We start from the raw sequence: 22,863 nt of genomic DNA on the forward strand, positions 1-22,863 counted from the left end.
AGAATGTGGCAACCTACTGGGAAAAGGTACGTGTCCTCGGACTAGGATTTTCTGGTTCCTCGTGTTAATAGCAGCACAGCATATTACATATAGGTTGGAACTTGGAGCAAATGCAAAGGCATTGACTCTGGAGGTGATGAAATCTCCCTGCTCATTTACTGTGACATCACCTGTGATGCAAGCAGGGCTGGTGAGTGGGAGAGGCTGTCACATTCAAGGAACACACGTTAGTTTGCCACCCCAGCATGCAGAGCCCCTCTCCCTTCCCCTCCAGCCACAGACGTTTGAGGGGGTGGGGACTCCTAATCTAATGACGTTGAGGCACAAGACCCCTTGGCGGATGAAGTTGACCCCACTGGGTGTCCCCGTGACCTGTGGAGTCGCTGAGTGTATTTGAAGAAGGATTCCCCCACACGGGTGTGTTTCAAGATGTTCCTCTTCGCCCGTAAAACCAAGACCCCCATCAGCACCTACACGGACTCCTACAGAGCACCGAATAGCATGAGAAAAACCTTCCAGGAACCTCCGAATACTCTGTGGAAAGAAAATAAGTTTGTGACGGAGGTAAATCTCCCCGCCCCACTCCCCCAGTAGGCAGTGTTATCAGGCACAGGATCTCAGCTTCTGTAGTGCTTCTAAGCTCTGCCACCATGGAGCTCCTCTGCATGGCCTGTTTACAGAGGAGCCCCACCATGGAGCCCCATAAGCCCTTCCGATGCTGATTTTTATGACGTTTTGGGTGTCCTCATAAAATGTGGGTCTCCCCTTTCCACTTAGCGTTTTGACTGTGCAGCCGTGCCAGCGTGGTGGTAACAGTATCGGTTTAAACTACCTATAAGTGCAGCTGGTGAGTGAGAGGCAGTCTGTTGTTATCCTCGTTTATAAATGAGCGCTGGTCACTACTGCTGTGGGAGGGAAATAATAAATGCAGCTACTGTAATGCTTAAATAGCACTTTTCATAAGAGGCCAGTATCGTTCTCTCCATTTTAAGATGGGGAAACTGAGGCAAGGCAAGGGAAAGTGATTTGACCAAGGTCACCCAGCAGGTCAGTGGCAGAGAAAGGAACAGAATTCATGTCTCCAGGGGCCCAGTCTACTGCCTGAGCCAGGAGGCCACATTTTCATTTGTTCATGTTCCTCTGTGCCAGAAGAGCTGCATGCTAGTCCCAAATGGAAAGCTTTCACTAACAACAGTCTGTACTGAAGTCATGGTGTCCTTCGGGCCAGCCATAACTCTTACAGGGCAGGAATTTCATTGTTAGCATGGTGAAGCACCTGGCTGTAGGTGCTATAAAATAATACACAGAGGTGGTCCATGGAGACTATAGGTCACAACATAAAATTTGGCCATACTGGGTCAGACCAGTGGTCTAGCTAGCCCAGGAGCCTGTCACTCACAGTGGCCCATGCCAGATGCTTCAGAGGGAATGAACAAACAGGGCAGTTACAGAGTGATCCATCCCCTGTCGTCTACTCCCAGCTTCTGGCAGCTGGAGGTTTGGGGACAGCTGGAGCATGAGGTTGCGTCCCTGACTATCTTGGCTAATAGCCATTGATGGACTCCATGAACTTATTTAATTCTTTTTTGAACCCGGTTATACTTTTGGCCTTCAAAACATCCCCGGCAACATGTCCCACGCGTTGACTGTAATGGAATATGTCCTGGCCATTTAGATTTTGATGTGACATTGCATGCTGGGACCTATTGTCTCTATGGACCATAGTTTTATCCAAATTAGGTGCCAAAATTTGGGGGCAAACCAACTCTGGTTAAAGACACTCCAGAGATCGCAGACTGGACTTTTGTCGTGTCTTTCAGTGGATCCTAGTTAGTCTCCTTGGTTCTGAGGCTCTGTGCATGGCCAAGCTAGAACTGGCCTGTTGGGGGGTTCCCAGCTGTCACGGCCTGCACAAGTCATCACAGTAATTTTGTTATTAGAGATTTTGAAACATGCCATGTGAGTTAGATCTGTGGATGAAAACCCTGCAGAACAGCCTATACGCAAATGTCGGATGAATTTTTGCCAGCTGGTAACAATGAACATAATATGCAAAAGTTCCCCTGCCTCCAGGTTCAGACTGTTCTCCACAGACATGGTATCTGAGCAGCCAGCCAGCTTCTTTCTCTGTGCATGAACTTTCCACTACATCCCTCTATGCATCTGTCCTTTGGCTTAGAATATGGTACCCGGCACCCTCTGCTGTCCAGATTGTGGCAGAACTGGTGAATGACCATTAGAAAATGTTTTAGAGCTGAGGCGCAGAGTGAGAGCATCCAAAAAAGGGGGGTTAAACAATCACAGAGAGGCTCTTTTGAGGCAATGCAGGCTCAGCCTGGGCACTTAGCAATATGGGGCGTATGACACACAGCTAAGCAGCTCTGGTTCTATATAGTAGGGGACAGCATTGCATGCACACCCCAGCCAGCTCATTGCAACAGAAGCTCGCTGCAGGCTGAGGAGGAAAGACATGCTGTACTCCAGGAAGTGCTGCCAGAAGCAGCTAATTATTAATTATCTACTTCCCATCACCAATACTCTATAATCACTCCAATTAGTGGGAGGGAGTCATTGGTCATAAAGTGAACAGCAAAGACTGCGACAGAGAGGCTGGCTCCCAAGCGCCCGAGGCTGAGAGGCGGTGCAGCCCGCTCAGGCAGTCATGGTCAGAAAGATCCGACAAGCCATCCCCTTGGATGGACGCGGCGGTGGGGATGAGAGAGCTCCGCAGGATGCTGGGGACCTGGCAATGGAAGAAGGGGGTGTCATTTCTGTAACCCCTACTAATGCAGTGTGGCCAGGCCACATGGAGGTTTATCAGTCTGCTAGAGCCTGCCAGGGGCTAGAGCTGGGATTTTTAGCTCTAGAAGGCTCAGGTCTGATTCCTGCTGCCAACATCCTAGGCAGGGGGTCACACTATGTTTTATGGGGATGTGTCTAAGCCAAACCTCATTTCTCCTAATGAGCCGACCTCTCTCTCCAGCCAGCCTTTGTACCCTGCTGATTACCAGGTACCTGACTATCCCCCTCTTTGCCTCCATTTAAATGGCCGACAGTTAATGTATTGTGTTATTTCTCAATTACTGCACTTGCTATTAAATCGGTTCGTGTCTGTATGCATCATAGTCCAATGTACTCGCCTCCTGCTACCCTAACCCCTATGCCCCAGCTCACATCCTGGGCTCCTCTCACTGAGATGCCCCTGCTCACTCCTGCATGTCTCAGGCTCCAGGGATGCTTTGGCCTCTGCTCACGCCGCCCACCACCTTAGTCTCATAGAATCATAGAATATGAGGGTTGGAAGGGACTTCAGGAGGTCATCTAGTCCCACCCCCTGCTCAAAGTAGGACCAATCCCCAGCTAAATCATCCCAGCCAGGGCTTCGTCAAGCCAGGCCTTAAAAACCTCTAAGGAAGGAGATTCCACCACCTCCCTAGGTAACCCATTCCAGTGCTTCACCACCTTCCTAGTGAAATAGTGTTTCCTAATATCCAACCTAGACCTCCCCCACTACAACTTGAGACCATCACTCCTTGTTCTGTCATCTGCCACCACTGAGAACAGCCGAGCTCCATCCTCTTTGCAACTCCCCTTCAAGTAGTTGAAAGCTGCTATCAAATCCCCCCTCATTCTTCTCTTCTGCAGACTAAACAATCCCAGTTCCCTCAGCCTCTCCTCATAAGTCATGTGCTCCAGCCCCCTAATCATTTTTGTTGCTCTTCGCTGGACTCTTTCCAATTTTTCCACATCCTCCTTGTAGTGTGGGGCCCAAAACTGGACACAGTGCTCCAGATGAGGCCTCACCAATGTCGAATAGAGGGGAATGATCATGTCTCTCAGTCTGCTGGCAATGCCCCTACTTATACAGCCCAAAATGCCATTAGCCTTCTTGGCAACAAGGGCACACTGTCTGTCGACTCATATCCAGCTTCTCGTCCACTGTAACCCCTAGGTCCTTTTCTGCAGAACCGCTGCCCAGCCAGTCACACCACACTCCGACGGCTCCTCTGATGTGACTAAACACGGGGCCTTTCTCCCCAGCCAGCCAGGCACATGGGTGTATAGACACCGTGCTAGCGAGCACCTTACACGTAATGGGGCAATGGTGAAAGATGTTATCTCAGGGGGCTCTCATAGAGCACGGTGATAGCCCCAGGTAGATGGCAAGAGAGAGACCCAGCTGGAGCAATTTTGACTTGGTTTTGGAGGTGGCTAGGAAATCACCAAAGGCGGCAGATGAAAAATGCCAGGCCGTAGGCACCGACTCTGTGGGTGCTCTGGGGCTGGAGCACCCACAGAAAAAAAATAGTGGGTGCTCATCACTCACCGGCAGCCCCGCCAATCACCTTCCCCCCCCTCTCCCTCAATGCCTCCTGCCCACCCGTGATCAGCTGTTCAGCAGCATGCAGGAGGCTCTGGGGTGGGGGAGCAAGGGCGGAGTGTGCTCGAGGGAGGGGGCGGAATGGGGTGGGAAGAGGCAGGGCGGGGTGGGGCCTTGGGGGAAGGAGTAGAGTAGTGGCGGGACCTGGGGTGGAGCAGGGGCTGAGCACCCCCCCGGCAGATCAGAAATTCGGCACCTCTGTGCCAAGGGGTTGCCTTTGATATTATGGGCAATCGTTTCCCATCTGCCAAAGGACCCTGTTTTGATACAATCTACCTGCCCGAAGGGCTGGATCCACAGGGATCTCACTTTTAAATTTTAGCTACAATGTGGTTGACCCAACCGACTGTGACATCACTGGTGATGCAAGCAGGGCTGGTGACTGGGGGTGGCGGTCAGCTTTGGGAGACAGACTTTTAATTTGCTACAATAGTACAGAGAGCCTTTTTCATAGTCTCACCCCTCAGCGAGGCTTGTGGTGGACTCCAGAAATTAACTTCAGGCATAAAGCCCTTGCTGGCTACTGGGGATCAGCTGAGACGTAGTTTCGACTGAAGGTGGAATCCCTTCCAAGGGCCCATTTGAGAGATGTTCCTCTTTGCTCATAAAACAAAGACGCCGATCAGCACCTATACAGACTCTTACCGACCGCCGTGTACCGTGAAACAGACTTACAGGGAACGTCCTTTTACGTTGTGGGAAGAAAACAAGTTTATTACAGAGGTAAATCGCCCACTTCTAAGGCTGCTAATCTACAGCCCTGTTAGCTGAAGGATGGGTTCCCGATGGTCTGTGAGCCTGGCACTCAGGGCTCGGACTGCATCAGATGACATAAACCAAAGGCCCTCAAAGTGTGGGGTGCACCTCCCTAGGGGGGGCATGGAGGAATGTTTGGGGGGAGAACGGCAGGTCCCGGCCAAGGCCAGCCCCCACAGGGGGTGGGGAGGGAGCACCACCCAGCCCCACTCCACTCCCAGCTCGGCCCCGGCCCCACACCAGGTCCCGCTCCTGTCCCCAGACCCACCCCCAGCTGCAGCCCCAGCCCCCTTACCCCTGTCCGTGTCCTAGGGGGCATGGATAGGGCTAAGGGGGGGATGCGAGGCTGGAAAATTTGGGGACCGCTGACATAAGCTCAGCAGCTTTGGGCTAAATTGGGAGTGGGACAGGAGACTTCCAAACATTTTGAAGGGTGCTGCAGGCCAGGGGGTTATTTTGTGGTTTTTCCCTTAGCGGGAAAGTTGATGGCTGGGGTTCTTTGCTGCCTTTCCAACAAGGCTTGCAGCAGAATCCCTTTACCATAGGCAGCTGTGGGGCTTTTAGATTGCAACCTCTGTGGGTCAGGGACTTTTCTTACTGTGGGCGTGTACAACTAGACAGTCCTGCAAAGCAAAATATCATCATCCTCATCAGATCTGTGGTGACTGAAGATCCCACGGGACAAGGCAGAGGGTATCATCCCTGACACCATAGCCACAGCCCTTCTTCCCAAATCCCACTGCAGCTGCAGGTGGAGCCGGGATGCTGCTTGTTTTGAACTGCTGTGCAGGGCTGTTGTGTATTGTTTAAAGGCTGCTGCTTTCAGCCCTGGCAGAAGGGGTGTCCGCTGGTGCACTGTGTCCGGCGCTTTGCAAAGATTCCCACGCCCATGCTGAGAGCGTTTGGGAGGGAGAGAGGGGGAGGAGGATGCTTTGGCATGGTCGCATTTTCAGTGGCATCTGTGATTAACACCAGCCTGCCTTCCCACAACCCAGAGGCTCCCTGGGAGGCAGGTTGACTCGCTTCCCCTTCAACTGGGTCACAGTTGAACTAAAATCTATCCTCATCATCTGCAAACGGGGATGAGATTCCCGTCCTTTGTAAACCACTCTGAGATCTACTGATCAAAAATGCACTATACGAGCTAAGTATCATATTCTTCCACTCACCAAGCCCCTCCCCTTAGGCCAAGCCACACCCTCTCCCTTCAGATTGACAAGTCTCTTTTTTCTCTCCTTCTGGGCACTGGGAGGGATCTGACCCTCTTTCACCTTCTGGTCTGTTGAGGTCACCATCATACAACAGACACACCTGTGGTCAGCTCACCCCCCAGAGGGACAAACCCCAGGACCTTTGGGTCCCTTGTACCTTAGTTAAAGGAGAAGGTAGTGTGCTATTCCTGGGTGGATTCACAACCACTTAAAGCCTTTAAATCAAGACTGGGCGTCTCTTTCTAAAACACATGCTGTAGCTCAACCAGAAGTTATGGGCTTGATGTAGAAATCAATGGAGGAGAGTCTCTGGCCTGTACTATGCACAAGGCCAGCCTAGATGATTCTCTGGCCTTTAAATCGATGACTCTGCTAGGGCTTCTGGCCCTGATCCTCCAAGATATTTAGGTACCTAATTCCCAGGGAGTTAAGAACCTACATATCTTTGAGGATCTGGGCCTGTATCTTCTGTGGATCTTAAGGCACAAGAAGGAACAATGGCGACATACAGGGGCCCAGTTTCATCCAGCAATCGACAGTGGAAACATACGTCTGCTGACCTCATGACTTGTCCGCTGTTCCGAGTAACAGACCAGCAATTCCTCCCTTTCTTGCACGAATTCTACACAGCAGACACGGTTGACTGGCTGACTCTCTTGCCCTGAGCTTTTTAGGCCTTTGTGGCCAGGCCCATCTTCGGTCCCTGGCTTGCTGGGCTATTTGCCAGGTGGGGTGGTAGGTGGAGGTTCTTGGTGGATTTACAGGGGGAGATATTTGATGGGATTTGAGGTATGGTGCACTGGTGTCAATGGAGGGTGTCTGTCTATTTAATGGCTGCTCTTTATTGTAAAGAGCCTGGGGTGGGAGTGCTTTATCTGACAGTACAAAGCATAATAAATAAATGCTTCTAATTGACGTCATGCTGGCCGACCCCTCCTCCGACCAGCGCTCACACACAACAGCCCTGAAAGGAAACAGAGCCACAGGGCACAGAGCAAGGGACCAGACTGAAACTGTGACAAAATGGGCGGTGGGCTGTTTCTCATGGCCCCTGGGGTTAGATGTCGCCTATGGTCCCCAAGCCGAAAGCCTTTTCCACGCCCCACTCAAATGGGCCCTGCCCGACTCGTCCGGCCTTCAGGAAGCATTGCAGTATCATAGCAATGCCATCTGCTCTCTGAGGCACCTCTTACCCACAATGCTCGCTGCTGCAGAAGGAGCAGGGCGGAGAGGCCCTTAACTTGGAGAGATGGTTCCCCAGCCAATCTGGGAGGTCACAGGGTGGCTGGTCCTTTAACAGTGGGGGTGGGTCTCTCAGTTCCCACCTGTGAAAATGGGGCATGTGAGTCAACCAGGCCTGTGGGATAGATGAGGGAGACGTCTAGGCCGGGGGAGATGGAGGTGTCTGCAGAGGTCTGCAGGGAGGTAGGAGACCTTGAGACACTGTGGGGAGACTCCAGCTAGGGGCTGGGAATGGCCTGCCAAAGCAGGGAACGTCTCCAAGCAGGAAGGCCTGGGAGGAGGGAGTAGTGAGCCCAGGAAGGGCTGGTGGGGGAGATGAAAGAGAACCCGGAGGGATGAAAGCTAAGCCCAGAGCGTGGGCAGGGGAGCGTCTGAGCTATTGAAGATGGACCAGCCCCTTTGAAAGTGGGACTGAGCCCTGTTTGAAACGGGTGTTAAAACTCTGTGTTTGGTTTTGGGCTGGTGTACCCTGGAAGGGGTGGACTTTTTGTTAATGGCTTAGCTGGGCAGGAGCAGGGGAGGGGTTATCACTGAAGGGAAACTGAGGCGGGGTGCTGCAGGGTCACCCATGCCATGAGGGGGCACTCTGGTGGCGACCCTCTCACAGGAAGGTTGTTTTGAAAAAGTTTAACAGCCTGAGAGTGCAAAACACCAGAGTGTCCGATGCATTTTCACCCCTCTAGCTGAGCATTGCACAAATCCTGACCCAGAGAGAGACCTGCAAACGCCATTTGTTTCCTGCCTCTCTGACGGCCAGTAGACTTCTGAGCCCCACTTGGCGTGATTGCATGGTGGCTCCGGCCCCAGAGGTGTCTGAAAGCACCCAGATCTTACAACGATAACAGTAGCATTACTTCCCCGCTCCACAGTGTCACCCCTACCTCCTCAAGTGCTATAAACATCCATTCATTAAGCTGTGTGCTGAATTAAATGTCATCAACTTTGGTGCTAATTCTTGTATCTCCAGCCAGGCTGTATGTCTGATCCTCTGCTTTTTTGCTGTTGAATGCACAGCCAGCCATGCATTTGGTGATCTTGCGGTGAAATTAAAGCATTTGCCATATTTGTATTCAAAAGAAATCTAGGGAACGGCAGGTCACACTTCCCAGGAGCTCCCCCTCCTGAAGTTCTCCATCACTCTCATGGCTCGTTGAAAGGCTGGCAGGTATTTTCTGGGTTGGGGGCGTTTTTGAGCTCACGTATGTGGCCACAATAGGAGGCTGCAGCCTGCAGAAATGGGTCCTGACGTGCCTTGCCTCAGTTGCTCCCCCGACCCTGCTTTTGACTGTGCATTGCTCCTGTGTGGGATTCCCACCCTTGTTGATTTGGAGAGGGGAGGGGTTTGATGGCAAGGGACTGGCAGGGGGACGGAAAGGTTTGTATATAGCCCTTGGTTACAGGATTGCCGTTCTACTTTAAGCCCTCCCAGCTCTGGAGCAGGTTATCCAGGTGCGCATGCATTCCTGCTGATGCACCCTGGTGCTGCTGCCCGTCTGCATTCACTACAGAACAAGTTGGAGATTTTCAGGTGGAGACTGGCAATATTGTCTAGTGGGTAGAGCAGGAGACTTTGAGTTAGGATGCCTGGGTTCTATTCATGGGAGCTCTCCAGTGAGCAGAGCAGGGGACTAGACACTCACGACAACTGGTTTCTCTAAACAGCTCGACTGCTGACTTGCTGTTTGATTTTGGGTAAGTCATTTACCCTCACTGTGCCTCAGTTTCCCATCTGTAAAGTGGGGATAATAATAATGACCTGCCTTGAGGGTTAATAAATTGCTCCCCAAAGGAAGGGGCTGCTGAGGTGCCCAGTGCTGCAGTTCAAAGGAGATTTTAAAATCACTGCAATTATTTTTGTAAAGGTGGTGTGTCTATGTACATCCTTATTTACTGATCGGGCACTCAGCGCTGTACAAGCACTGACAGGCTAGAGGGCCTGATTGTGTTACATAAGAACAGCCACACTGGGTCAGCGCAATGGGCCATCTAGCCCAGTATCCTGTCTTCTGACAGTGGCCTGTGTCAGGTGCTTCAGAGGGAATGAACAGAACAGGGAATCCTCAAAGGATCCATCCCCTGTCGCCCATTCCCAGCTTCTGTCAATCAGAGGTTTAGGGACATCCGGAGCATGGGGTTGCACCCTGATCATCCTGGCTAATAGCCATTGATGGGCCTGTCCTCCAGGAACTTACCTAGTTCTTTTTTGAACCCGGTTATAGTTTCAGCCTTCACAGCATCCCCTGGCAAGGAGTTCCACCAGCTGAGTGTGCGTGTATGAAGAAATACTTCCTGTTGTTTGTTTTAAACCTGCTGCCTATTCATTTCATTGGGTGACCCTGGTTCTTGTGGCATGAGAAGGGGTGGTCACACTGCCCTATCCACTTTCTCCACACCAGTCACGAGTTTAGAGATGTTTTATGTTCTGTTGAAGCCAACGTTGAGTCTCCCGGCGGTGGCAGGATGGGGCCCACTGTACCCGGTCCAGAGAGCGTGCAATGCAGGCAAGACCCAGCCAATCTGGTTCAAACCTCCATCCCCTGGGCAGCCTGCTGTGCAGGGTGGTGCGTGTCTGTGCATGTTTTTAGCGGATTACGGTTGAAAAGCTTCAGTGAAGTGGGTTAGGAGAGATCTGAGTGTGTCGTCAGGGAGAGCAACAAGGGCTCTTCCTGCGCTCGCTGCAGGGGCCTTGGTTAAATGGGAATTTCTGGGCGTTGAAGGGGGAGGACGTGGTGGTCATTTTGCATGTTCAGTGGGTGATACACCCTTGTGGTTGCCGTGCGCCTTGGTATTTCTGAGATCACCCTGCTACCAAGGTAAGTGCTTTTATTCCTATTTATATTTCCCTGGCATGGAGGGGCCCCCTTCTGCTGAGTGCTGGCCAGAGAGACAATCCCTGCCTCAAAGAGCTCAATAAACAGGACAGACCAAAGGCGGGAAGGGAAATAGACATGAATTGGTGTGTTCATGGTACAGCTGGGATTTGAACCAGCTCTTCTAAAGCCTCATTTGGTGCCTATCCAGGCGGCCACGCTACCCTCCCTACAGAGAAGATAGTCACGTGTTCTTACATCACTTCCAGGGATGGTGAAATGGCACCAGGCTCCATTGTTACGGGACAATATTTTGATGCAGCATCATGTGTTGCAGGATGCCAAAGGTGCCCCTACAGTTCCACTGCGCACACCCCAATAAGCATGAACCCACGGCATACCAGAGTAGCCCCAAAATATCCAGAACAAGCCAGGTTAGTGGCTGAGGTGTAGTGAGCTTTTAAACTCCCTCTTTGCAGGCGCTGGTTCTTGTACACATTCATGTGCATATGACAAATGAACAAGCACTCCTGTGTGCATGGACAGTGCCACTGGGAATCCATGAGCGAATGGTAGTGGGGCTGTTTTCTGCCCAAATGACTGTTGGTCGAGGGGTAGGACGGGAAGCTCGGAGTGTCTAAATTTTAATCCTGGCACTACACTGATTCCTCCTTTGGTTTTTGGCTCCAATTCCATCACCTGCAAAAATAAAAGTAGGGAACCTACCTCTACAAAGCACTTTGATACCTACAGATAAAAGCACCATGTTAGCCATTATATACTTTGAAGAAGAAGAGCATTCAGATTTGCACACTGACTAGCTAATGGGTATACAACACAGCTACCGCCTACTGGCTGTAACCAGAACTGCTCAGCTGTGTGCCATAGGCCCTATATGACTAACTACTAAAGGTGATTTTCCTTTTACTCGAGTGCAGAGGCTTTCTGAGGATGAGGTTTTCAGCTCTAGCCCTGATCGTGTTGTTACATTCTGGGTGGCCACGGTGATGAGCATATTAACAGCCATGACACGCCTTGATGCCCATGGACTTTCCCCCTTCACTGCAGCCTTGCATTTAATTGGCTTTATCCCAAACACGGAGGAATTTGCAAAGGGCAAGCTGGTATCCTTGCAACGTTTAACTGATTTTGTTCCCAACTCTCTGTTGCCTTTAGGGGTTAACGATGCCCAGAGTGGAAAATCAGGTGAACCAAGCTCAGCTGGAGAAGATGATTAAGCATGCAGTGCAGGATTATTCCTATAAGAACACGATAGAACCAACAGCCTATAGGCCAGAAAAGTATTGGGTAACCAGACCCGAAGGTATTGCTGGATTGTTTAACCCACCTGCCCCACAGCCCAGCTCCCTGTCCTTCTTCCAGCTCGTCCATAGCCTGCTCCCACCCAGTGATGGGAACTGCACTCAGAGCCCAGGGGGTCCTAAAGAAGAGTGGGCCTCAGGGTGCCGAACGGGGCAGATTGACTGGGTCGCTGGAGGCCAGGAGGCTGCGGTACAAGCAAAGGCTGCCAGGAGCAAGCACCGTTCCCCACCCTTTGCATCCCTACCTGTTCTCCTGCAAGAAACCCTCCCCAGTCCAGTTTCGCTCCATACAGACCCTTCCTCCCCAGTGCAGAGACCCAGGCTCTTGGCCCAGCACTGGCGGCGGGGAAGCAGCTCTCTCACTGCTGGGCTCCCCTGTGGTTCTCTGATGCTCTTTGAGGGAGCAGACGTGGCCGGTCTGGCTTAGCCACAGACCATTCACAAGTCAGGCCAGGATGCACCCGCCACCCCGGGATATTCCAAGCTGGCCAAAGGATTTGAGCACCCAATTCCCATTAGAACGAATGGGATTCCAGCACCCAGACCTCCGGGGGTGCTTTGGAAAGTCTCAACCCTAGAGTCCAAGAACCTCGAAACCCCACCAGCCCTGCTGAGGTTGCACCAGTTCCTCTGAGGCCTCCCGCTCCCCAGGATGCACGCCCATTGCACGGTGCTCCCCTCCTCCACCCACCCCCACCTTCTGCCTCCATATTACCACGGCACACGTGGGAGCGGACAGGGAAGAGGCGCTCACCTGGGGAAGCCAGCCGCCCAGCTGGCATGGAGTCAAGCCCGCTAGCTAAGCTCCCCTGTTCTCTCTGAAGAGCCCCGGGCTGGTCCACTTGTCTCTGCTCTCCTCCCAGCTGGCCCTTCGCTCTGCCACCAGGCGGGGAGGGCAAATGGGACTGTCTGTGGGCACCTGTACGCCCGCTCCTGCCACCCGAGGGGCACCAGAGAAGGGACAGCAGCCTGCATGTCCTTGAAGGGTAGAACCATCAAGCAGCAGCAAAGGACTCGCTGGGGCAGTGGGTCTAACTGGGAACGATGGGATGAAATTACCTGAAGGAGGCTTTAGGCTGAACAGCAGGAAAAGCCTCCAGACGGGGGGACCTACCAGGCTGTGGAATCATCTCCCAGGGGAAGGGTGGGACCCTCCTTGCCGGTGACATGTCAGCTGACCCGGGCACAGCCCCGGAGCCCAGTGTCCAGAGCTAGGCTATGGCCATTTTCACTTCCTGCCCAGGCCACGTTTGACCTACTAGCTTGGCAGCCGGGGTGCTGCACCCTGGCCCCCGCAGTGGGGCAGATGGGGGCTCCACCATGGGACTGCACTTCCCTGGCTTCTACGGGTGCTGGGTCAATGCTGTCTCCCCCCGCTTGGGAGGTTCATCTTCATCCTAGAAATGGGAAGAGAAGCTAGTGGGGAGGGAGGGAAGCTGATTTTAAAAAAACCCCAGCGTGGTTCCTCTCTCCCTCTGGCCCTCACGGCCAGGCCAGCAACACCCCGGAGAGGTGCAGTTAATTGGCTCCCTGGTACGCTCCCTGGGTTCCTCACCCCTGCTGCTGACACACCAAAAGGGCTGTTTTAAAGGTGTTGGATCTTGCTGTTGCACCTAGGCCAAGAGTTTCCACCACAGGAGCCCAATGTTAGGCCCCTAAATCCTTATTTAAGCTCCTGATTTTCCAAAGTGCTGCGCTCCCACTGACGTCAGGTTCACACCACTAACTTACGTGCCTAAATAAGGCCCTCGGAGGCTGACTCTAGGCGCCTATTGTTGCAAATCTTGCTCTAGTTTCTCCGGCCCTGCTCACCGCATCAACCCTGGTGCAGCAGCACTGTCCACTGCTGTTCTTGAAGCCTGCTGTTGAGTGGAAGGCCAACCTCACCACAGGGATACAGAGCACGCGCCATTCAGAAGGCCACATTTGACTCAGTTCTCACACAGCAGTACCAGAGAGACTACAGTTATTTAGAATAAGAAATAAGTGCAGCATTAGCTGGTGTCCCACTGTCTATTTCTGTAGTGCCTTCCAGCCCCCAATGTAACCAACCACCTGATGTGCAAACTCTGCCCAGGGCTCACTTAACCCACCACTGCACAGCAGCCACCTCTGGTGAGGCACACAGCTACTGTGCAGCAATGTACGGGGATACTAGACCACAGTGGAGGATGGGAAGTGAGGAAGAATCCACTTGACACTGACGAGAGACTTCAGGTGGGCAGAATGCATTCCCTGCATTGTAATTTGTCCAGGACATGGGGGGTTAGCATCCTTTCTCTTACAAACAGGGCCAGAGGATCTTTAAAGGCCATGAGGGGTCAGGGTCTCAGCTAGGGTGACCAGATGTCCCAATTTTATAGGGACAGTCCCGATATTTGGGGCTTTTTTTTAAATGGGGCTTTTTTTTTTTAACCCCCGTCCTGATTTTTCACACTTGCTATCTGGTCACCCTAGTCTCAGCTGTATGTTGCATCCAAAAGAGGGCACCTCCAGCATCCCAGAATCCCTTGCACCATGCTGTGGAACTGATTCCTGTCTAATTCAAATGGGGACCGTGGCACATACTGAGTCACCAGCACCGATCCCTCCCGCATTCTGAGATTCCCCGGTGCACACTTGACAGACTAGTATCAGAGGGGTAGCCGTGTTAGTCTGGATCTGTAAAAGCAGCACTGTGGCACCTTATAGACTAACAGACGTATTGGAGCATGAGCTTTCGTGGGTGAATACTCACTTCGTCGGATGCACCTTGACAGACTGGAGCCGAGTTAGTTTGGAAGGCAGGGATGTTTGCCTTGGGTTTTGTTAAGGAACCCAGCAGCTTTGGCTAGCTACGCGTTAATCGGTTTGCTGGGGCCAAAAGGGGTCCTGTGATCCTGGGCTGCATAAACGTGAGAGGAGTGAGTAGAGGAAAGGAGGTGATTTGGCCTCTGTTTACAGGACTGGTGAGACCAGTATTGGAACAGTGGGTCCAGCTCTGGTGCCCACATGGTGAAAAGGGTTTTGAAAACCCAGGTGGGGTGCTGCAAAAAGCCACACAAATGATTGGGGGGGCGGGCGGGAAGGAAGCCTGACTATGAGAGCCTGAAAGAGCTCAGTCTGCTTAGCTTATCGTAAAGAAGATGAAGAGGTGACTTGATTTACCGTGTCTAAGCACCTTCACCGGGAGAAAATACCCGTTCCTCAAGGGCTCTTTAATCTAGCGGAGTCAGGCAGAACAAGCAGCAGCAGCTGGAAGTTAAAGCCAGACAAATTCCAATTAGAAATGACACTTTTTAACAGTGATGGCGATTAACCATTGGAACAAGCTACCAATGGTGGGGGTGGGTTCTCCAATGATTGATGTCTTCCAGTCAAGACGGGTGTCTTTCTGGAAGAGATACGTTAAGTTATTGGGCTCAATACCAGGGGGAACTGGGTGAAATTCTCCAGCCCATGTAATAGAGGAGGTCGGACTAGATGGTCTAAGGGTCCTTTCTGGCCTTGACATCTAGGACTCCGTGAATCCCGTTGTTCTTCGTCCCTGGTAGGAAATGTTTGTCTGTTTACATTTCAGAAAAGTACAATCCAGTTTTTGTCAGTGGAGACAAGTACGCAACGTGGAGGACAGGCCCTTACAACAGTGCGGGATGGAATAAATATACCACCTACCTCCCCAGGCTTCCAAAGGTAAATCCTGGACCTCCAGAATGCGCCTGCTTCTCGTCCCTACACGGGGCGCAGCAGATGACCGGGGAAGGGGCTATGTTTTCAAAGTGGCCAGTGGGATGTCAGCCCATGTGTCTCCTCCTACGGCCAAACAAGAACTGTACAGCTAGCTCCTTCTCCACGCTTTGCTTTGCAAATTTAACCCTTAATAACCCAGGTCAAAATCCAGCATAATACTTCTTTGCACTTGCATAGCGCTTTCCAGCAGGGCATCTGTAACTGCTCAACACTGCGAAACGGAGTCAGTGCCCCTGCACGCTAAGCGAAGTCCTGTCTTCGTCTGGCTCCAGACCATCCTCCCGAAGGAAGCCAGGAGCTGCTCCAGCTACAAGAAGACTTTCCCCCTCCATAGGGAGAGCTGTGTTTTCAGAGACAAGGTTCAGACACTGCAAACATCTGTAGCTAGGATCTGTGCAAAGGCGGTGGGTGTAAGAGGCCAGGGGAGGCTAAGCCTTCCCAACCAGCCAGCCCACCGCCTTTGGAGCATGCACTCCATCCCAAGGCCCCGCTCCCGCTCGTCCTCTTCTCATCCCTACGTTGCCTGCATGGAGGCCTCGTGGGAGACGGTGAAGAGGTGCACACAAGCAGTGGGCAGTTGGGCGACTGATGGGCAGGCGCAGGGGCCTGGTGGAGGGAGCGAAGAGGGAGAAGCAGTAGGTAGGGGGGAGCCTTTGGGAGGTGCCTGAGTGAGGCCCCGGGATGGGGCGTGGGTGGGGCTTTGGGGGGAGGAGACTGATCAGGGGTGGGGCAGGGCCACATTCCGGGCACACGCATCCTCCCCAAACGGAGGAGTCCCGTGCTGCCTATGGATCTGTGGCTGTGCCATTTTCATGGCACGTGTGCTGTGTAGTTCTGTGCAATAGAAACAGAAGAATATGGTCAAGGTAACTCTGGATTCGGTGGAGTCTGTGGAATGACTCAGGTGTCGGCCCAGTTCCCAGTGGCCAAGCATCCGCCACGTCAGAAAAGCCACCGGCTCGCTAAACAGCATCGACGCTGGCGGTCTCAGCAGAGAGGCCAACGAAAGGATGGCGCCTGCTCTCACCTCCCATGGGCAAGGGCAGGGCAGGGTGAGGGAAGCTTGCGCTTTTGCAGCCTGGGCTGTTCCTGATCCAGAGACAAACGGGGTTTTGCAAGTTTGCTGGACATACATGAAGGCTCTGGAATCTTTCCTTGCAGGAAGCAGGGATGGAGACCATTCTCCGCGGGATGCCCATGGAATACCCGCCGAAACCCGACCGGCTCAATAATTACGGTAATTGTACTGGGTCCTCCTATAACCTTACCTCGCGAGAGCAGGGATTCCAGGAGAGCCAGTGGGGGAGATTTTAATCCATACAATGCCTCGCAGGCTGGAAACAGAAGGCCTCCCACAGTGAGCAGCGGGTAGATATTTCCTTGGGAGGTTTTTTATGTGCAGCATTTCTGGGTCCCTTCAGCTGCAAAAGGCCAGGAAGCCCCTGGAGCCATTCTGGCGCATAAGCTCTGCTGTCGCTGCCTTCTGGGGCTGAGAAGGTGACATCAGGACTTGCCAATTAACTGCCCCCAACTCAGCTACCTCCGTTCCCCTACTCACCAACCCCACAAGGCAGCTCACGGTCAGGAACCCCTGAGGTTACCAGGGTTCCTGAGGCTGTGAAGGAGCCTCCTCCCTGCGGCTGCTGGGAATGGGGCACGGTGGGGTTGGCTGATCCCCGCCGCTGGTAGCTTACGGTACTGCTGAATCTCTTCATCCTGGCGGATGTTGGGGGCTTTCTTAAAGGGCCACTCCCCTTGGCAAATGTTGTGGAGGGCTCCCAACCCCTTGTGTATCGACCCACCTGCCCAGGTCACCAACGGGGCCCTTCTGCACCAAAGCACCAACCTCTGTAGCTAGAGCTAAAGAAGCAATTCAGTAGCTGGCAGCAGTAGTAGATTGTTGTCCTGCCCGCGGCCACTAGAGGGAGACGTGGCATGTGCACACCCCCCACACACACATACACACACACACACACACAAGGATGCTCTAGCCACTAGCCCACACCCCCTCCCTTCTCCACCCCCCGTTTGGACTCCATGACTCCTTGGTTGCTATGGTTTCGCCCTAGTTGCCACGGGCTCTGTACCCGGAACGCTTGAGGGCCAGGCTCTCCGTCTAGGGCGGCGAATGTCCGGATTTCAAAGCCGCGGGGTTCCCCTTTGGCTCCTCTTGTTTCAGAAAGGGAAGTGGTGGTCAACATGCTGAACAGCTTGTCTCGCAGCCAGCTCCCCTCCGTTCAGCACCGTTCCACCATCCCCGGGAGAAAGCCCTTCCAGGGTTACTACAGCCCCTGCACCGGGCGCCACTACTGCCTGCGCGGGATGGATTACTACGTGGACGGCGCCCCCTGCAACGAGAGGCAGCTCAACCAGCTAGTGGAGAAGATTGTAAGGTTCGGAGGGTTACGCAGTGCACATAACGCTTCCCTCTTGGGGCGGAGCTCGCTCGGCTGCTCTACCGACGGCGCGGGCGGCAGAGCAGAATCCAGCCCCGTCCTTCCCTGTTGCTCCTGCAGGGCTCACGGGGGTCAGAACGTGGGCTCCGATCCTGCCCATCGCACCCAAAGCTCCCCTGGGCGGAAGGAGAGTTTGGCAGGCAGGCAGGATCAGGCCCTCTTTTCGGCAGATGGTCATTGCGGGGCAAAGGGTTGGCCCGGTGCTGGGGAACGGAAAGGCAGCGTTCAGGGAAACGGGTGTTCTCAGCCCTGCCCTTCACTGTCACCCAGGGCCCAGACAACTGAACGTCATTAAAAGCTGATCGGAAGAGGCCAGGGCGTGTAGGAGGGGAGGGTGAGGTGGGGATCAGTGCAGAGAAAACAGGGCTCTTCCACGCCCCTTTGCAAAGCATCGACACCTTCCCCCCACCTCCAGGCGCACCCCCCGTCCCCTCCCATCCTGCCCTGGGGTAAGATCCCCGTCTCACTCGTTCTTCTCCCAGTATTGCCAGCCCCAAATGTTCAAAAATCATGAGTCAGGCTCACCAAAAATCAGGAGATTGGCTTTAAAATCGTGAGATGATGTAAAAAGAATAGATTGGGTGTCCTTTTGATTTGCCTTCTTCTTTTGAGCCTTTGGGGCGCACTGGGGTCACATTTTGATGCTTTCTCCACAGCCCTTACTTTTTCTTTAAGAAAGAAGGCTGAAGTCATCCCATAGACACCTGACTCCAGGAGCTGGGGCTTTAAGGAACCCAGTAATTATCCTGAGACTCATGACAAAATCATGAGAGTTGGCAACACTCTGGCACTTGTCCCCTTTCTCGGTCCGTTGGGTTTTCCCTGTTTTCATTTCTCATTCCCCTTTGCCTCCCTGCTCTCTCCGCCTCCCCCACCTCACTTTCCCAGTTCTCTCCTCCTCCTTTTTCCTCCCCACGGGTGCGCTGCCCCTTCCCCCCCGCACACACCCCAGTGCTCTCCTCCCTGTCCACCCAACTGGGTGTGCAGTTGTCAGTGAGCCCAGCTGAAGCCACTAGGACTCTTTGCTTGAGTAGCCAGCAGCAGCCCTGCAGCTCCCCAGGACAGGGCTGCGAGCCAGGTACATCCCCTCCGGCACGGCAGAGGTAAGGGCAGTACTGCAAAGAGGGATATAGACTGTATATACACAAGCCTGGCCGAAGGCTCTGTAGCCGCAGAGGCGGGGCAGTGGCCAGGAAGAGTCAGGGTGACCCAAGAGTGGGACCTTCAGCACAGGAGATGAGAGCAATCCTGGCAAACACAGGCCAGGACACCCAGGCAACATGAAGAGGAGTTAGTGACTGAAGGGCAGGCGGAGAGGTTGCAGTAGCAGCTCTGGGTATTGTTTTGCTTTGGATCCGAGAGGCTGCCCAGAGGAACCCACGCCAGGGTGTGGGCCGTCTCTGTCTCGGTGTTTATAAAGTGCCCATCACCCCTGGGGTCCAGCCACACAGAAATTGCAGTTTTTACTAAGCGGGTTTCTGAACCTGTTCCATGCACTCAGTGCAATCTCTGTGGGCAGATGCTCTCTCACTCAGTTTGCTCAGGTGCTGCTCCTGGGTGCAGACCATCCCGAAGCCCCAGCCCTGCCTTGCCTTCAGGGTCACAGCCTCGCTGCTGGGGAGCAGCAGGCAATCTTCTAGCGCTCTGAGGATAGCGCTGTAGCCCCATGGCTGCCCACTGAAAACCCCTCTGTCTCTAGGAGCAGCGCTCCTAGCATCACCTCTCTTTGTGGAGGAGAGCGCTGTAGCAGCCTTAACTCAGAGCTCAGAAGCCCAGGGATCTGGTTTTCCCTGCAGTTAGTCTGGGTGCTCGGACCGCTAAAACCTGCCCCTAGGACGTTAGTCCCTGTGCTGTGGACAGACCTCTCCCTGTTATTACTGCTCCACCCCAGAGTCCTACCACCACCACTTGCATCTCTGATGCCACCATGCCCCACTTGTGGGGAGACAGGAAGAGTAAGCTCCCACGTAAGCTCACTGCCCACCAAAACGAGAGGGAGCAGAGATGAGCGAGCCCGGCCGCCTGGTGCTATCGCTAACCATACCCTTGCGTTTGTTTCAGGAATATCCCATACTGCGGTTGCAGCCGAGAGACGATGGACTATGCACCTTTGCACAGCCCGCCGCAATCTTTCCCGTATATGAACCTTAAGTAAGAAAGTTAAAGCCAGGTTCAGTGGTGGGGGAAGGGCACCGTGGCTCTAGAAAATCATGTTTTACACTGGGGAGAACAGGAACCTCACAACAGTCTTGGACTTTCCTCAGAGGCTAGATCTTCCCTCATTTGGGTTTCAAGTGAATCGTGACAAATGATTGCATGTGTTATGGTAGCCCCTGGAATACAGAGATTAAGTGACTTGCCAAAGGTCACGGAGCAAGTGGCAGAGTTTGCAGGGTGGGAGGAGCTTATTTTGAAGGAACAGCACCATGCTTTTATTCATGGTACAAAATAATGAAGGACTGTAAGGGACCAAAGGAGGAGGGTTTGCTCTGCCCACCCTGGGGTCCTCGCCTGACGGCAAGAGAAGCTGTTAGCAAAAGAGTCGCAAGAGGCCACCTTGATGTAAAACAAAACCTGCAGGGGGCCGGGAGCCTTGGATGCTGACGGGCCCAGGACCAGCAAAGCGGGTGGCTTTGTTCCCTTTTTGCTGTAACGCTTTCATTATTCGTACTATACCTCACTTCCCCAGTTCCCCATCTGCAAAACAGGGGTAGCCACTGCCTGGTAGCCTTCTCGACCTGGGCAGGGGTGGGAGGGTTTATTTACTAGTTAATGTCTCTGTTGTGCTTTGAAATCATAAAACCCCACATAAGTATTTGAAACTCCTGCAGACTCACACCACCACTGAGATACAGGAGCTCCTCACTTAACGTTGTAGTTCTGTTCCTGAAAAATGCGACCTTAAGCGAAACGATGTTAAGCAAATCCAATTTCCCCATAAGAATTAATGTAAATGAGGGGGTTAGGTTCCAGGGAAATTGTTTTCACCAGACAAAAGACTATATAATATATATATTACACACACAGTATAAGTTTTAAACAAACAATTTAATACTGGTACACAGTCAGGGGCGGCTCTAGCTATTTTGCCGCCCCAAGCACGGCAGCACGCCGCGGGGGGCGCTGTTCCGGTCACCAGTCCTGCGGCTCCGGTGGACCTCCCGCAGACGTGCCTGCGGAGAGTCCGCTGGTCCCACGGCTCTGGTGGACCTGCCGCAGGCGTGCCTGCGGATGCTCCACCGAAGCTGCGGGACCAGTGGACCCTCCACAGGCACGTCTGCGGGAGATCCACCGGAGCCGCCTGCCGCCCTCCCGGCGACCGGCAGAGCGCCCCCCGTGGCATGCCGCCCCAAGCACGCGCTGGGGCCTGGAGCCGCCCCTGTACACAGTGATGCTGATTGTGAAGCTTGGTTGAGATGGAGGAGTCAGAGGGTGGGATATTTCCCAGGGAATGCCTCACTGCTAAATGAACTAGCAATTGACTGACCCCTCAAGGGTTAACTCTCACAACACTCTACAAGGGAGCAGGAAAGGAGGGAGGGCAGACAGAGACACACACCCTGTGTGTGAGAGAAAAAATGTGCATTTCCCCTTTAAGTAGCTGACCCCAGGCTTCAGTACACTGCCTTGTTAATTAAATCAGCTTGCTGAGACCCGCAGCTACTGCCTAGAAGCTCCCTCCCTTGGTCGTGTGTCCCCCCCTGCACTATGGAAGGTGGGGTAAGGGGGCACAGGAGCAGGGGGGAGGGGGAGACATCCTGACATTAGACCCCCTTTCTCCCCCTCCCCCCGTACAGCAAACAGGAGTCTCTGGGAGCAGCTCCAAGGCAGAGGGCGGGAGCAGCACATGGCAGTGGGCGGAGGGACAGCTGCTGCACAGGGAACTTAGGGGAGCGGGGAGCTGATGGGGGAGCTGATGGGGGGCTGCTGGTCCACCCTGGTTCCAACCACCCACCAGCTGGCTGCAAGGGGCTGCTCTTCCTGCAAGCAGCGGACAAAACAGGCGCCTGCCAAATGGCATCAGAAGGGAACATTTCACAACTTTAAACGAGCATGTTCCCTAATTGATCAGCAACTTAAACTCAAAACAACATTAACCGGGACAACTTTAAGTGACAAAAGACAGCACCAGTGTGGGCTAGTTAGCTATGCGGAGATGTTTTCTCTGGGGTTTTCCCAGAACCCCCGAGCACATCACGTCCCTCCCACTGGCTCCCATGTGCCTTTTAGCCCCTTGTCCCTCACCTGCCACACCCATCTGCCAGAGACCCCACTGACCAGGCCACCTCCCTCCCCAAACCCCAGGACCAGGCATTCGATATGGGGCAGAAAAATGGTGAGCACGAGGAAGCACCACTCTGCAGTGAATCAGCAAAGAGAATGGCTCCCAAAGCTTGCCCTTTGCAATCTCCCTGGAATCTCCTAATGAGCACCAGTAGGAAGTGGATTACCAAGGACCCTCCTGCGTGGGTGAGGCTAACGATCCATCGGTTTTTCCTCCTTTCCCAGGTGGGACACGAGTCACTTCCAGAAGGCCGGTGGGCCGCAGAAGGATAACTATGTCATCCATCCCGAGTTTGTGTCGGAGTCCTACCCCACGTCGCCGTGCTGGTAGAGAACAGAGTCAGGCTTCCATTAAAATGGGTCTTGCCAACCTTCGCGTGTTCGTTCCTTAGGGTGCCGTCTGTGCAGGGCCAGCGCATCCAGTAGGCGACCCTAGGTGGTTGCCTAGGGCGGCAGGATTTGGGGGGCGGCATTTTGCTGCCCTCGGCGGAAATTTGGTGGCGGGGGAGTCCTTCCGCTCCGGGTCTTCGGCGGAAATTCGGCGGCAGGTCCTTCACTCACTCCAGGATCCGCTGCCCATCCCTGTGCTACACTCCATAACCACTTGGAATTTCTTGGCAACAACAAGGCTGAGTGTACAGGCCCAACGCTGCTTGAGCTGAAAGACAATCA

The 22,863-nt window shown here is 53.5% G+C and overlaps 1 protein-coding gene and 1 long non-coding RNA gene across 5 annotated transcripts; one reads left to right on the forward strand and one right to left on the reverse strand.

The window, feature by feature from the left end:
- Positions 1-205: 205 nt before the first annotated feature.
- On the forward strand, positions 206-22,572 carry C6H9orf24 (chromosome 6 C9orf24 homolog). Of its 3 annotated transcripts, none has more exons than XM_039543039.1 (7): positions 206-564; positions 11,577-11,724; positions 15,282-15,394; positions 16,613-16,688; positions 17,631-17,839; positions 19,969-20,058; positions 22,417-22,572. In XM_039543039.1, exons 1-6 carry the CDS (start codon positions 430-432, stop codon positions 20,056-20,058), a joined length of 771 nt encoding a protein of 256 aa, XP_039398973.1. In that variant the 5' UTR covers positions 206-429; the 3' UTR covers positions 22,417-22,572. The 3 variants fall into 3 exon arrangements, with proteins under 3 accessions (XP_039398973.1, XP_039398971.1, XP_039398972.1); XM_039543037.1 differs by having other exon boundaries at positions 17,631-17,844; positions 22,417-22,561; XM_039543038.1 differs by lacking the exon at positions 206-564 and adding an exon at positions 4,845-5,104 and having other exon boundaries at positions 17,631-17,844; positions 22,417-22,561.
- LOC120407411 lies at positions 10,607-17,426 on the reverse strand. Of its 2 annotated transcripts, XR_005599944.1 has the most exons (4): positions 17,298-17,426; positions 16,720-16,785; positions 14,870-14,956; positions 10,607-11,099 (listed from the first exon to the last, which is right to left on the reverse strand). It is a non-coding gene; the product is annotated as an uncharacterized LOC120407411 (long non-coding RNA). The 2 variants fall into 2 exon arrangements; XR_005599945.1 differs by lacking the exons at positions 10,607-11,099; positions 14,870-14,956 and adding an exon at positions 15,256-15,514.
- Positions 22,573-22,863: the final 291 nt, after the last annotated feature.

Source organism: Mauremys reevesii, linkage group 6 (genome assembly GCF_016161935.1).
Source record: "Mauremys reevesii isolate NIE-2019 linkage group 6, ASM1616193v1, whole genome shotgun sequence".
NCBI lineage: Eukaryota > Metazoa > Chordata > Testudines > Geoemydidae > Mauremys > Mauremys reevesii.

Bases quoted from the DNA above. Each gene is read 5' to 3' on its own strand.
- C6H9orf24 (XM_039543037.1), top strand. From the start codon at position 430: ATGTTCCTCTTCGCCCGTAAAACCAAGACCCCCATCAGCACCTACACG. The intron at 11,725-15,281 runs GTATTGCTGGAT...TTTACATTTCAG, and splicing joins TTGGGTAACCAGACCCGAAG to AAAAGTACAATCCAGTTTTT. The intron at 17,845-19,968 runs GTTCGGAGGGTT...CGTTTGTTTCAG, and splicing joins CTAGTGGAGAAGATTGTAAG to GAATATCCCATACTGCGGTT.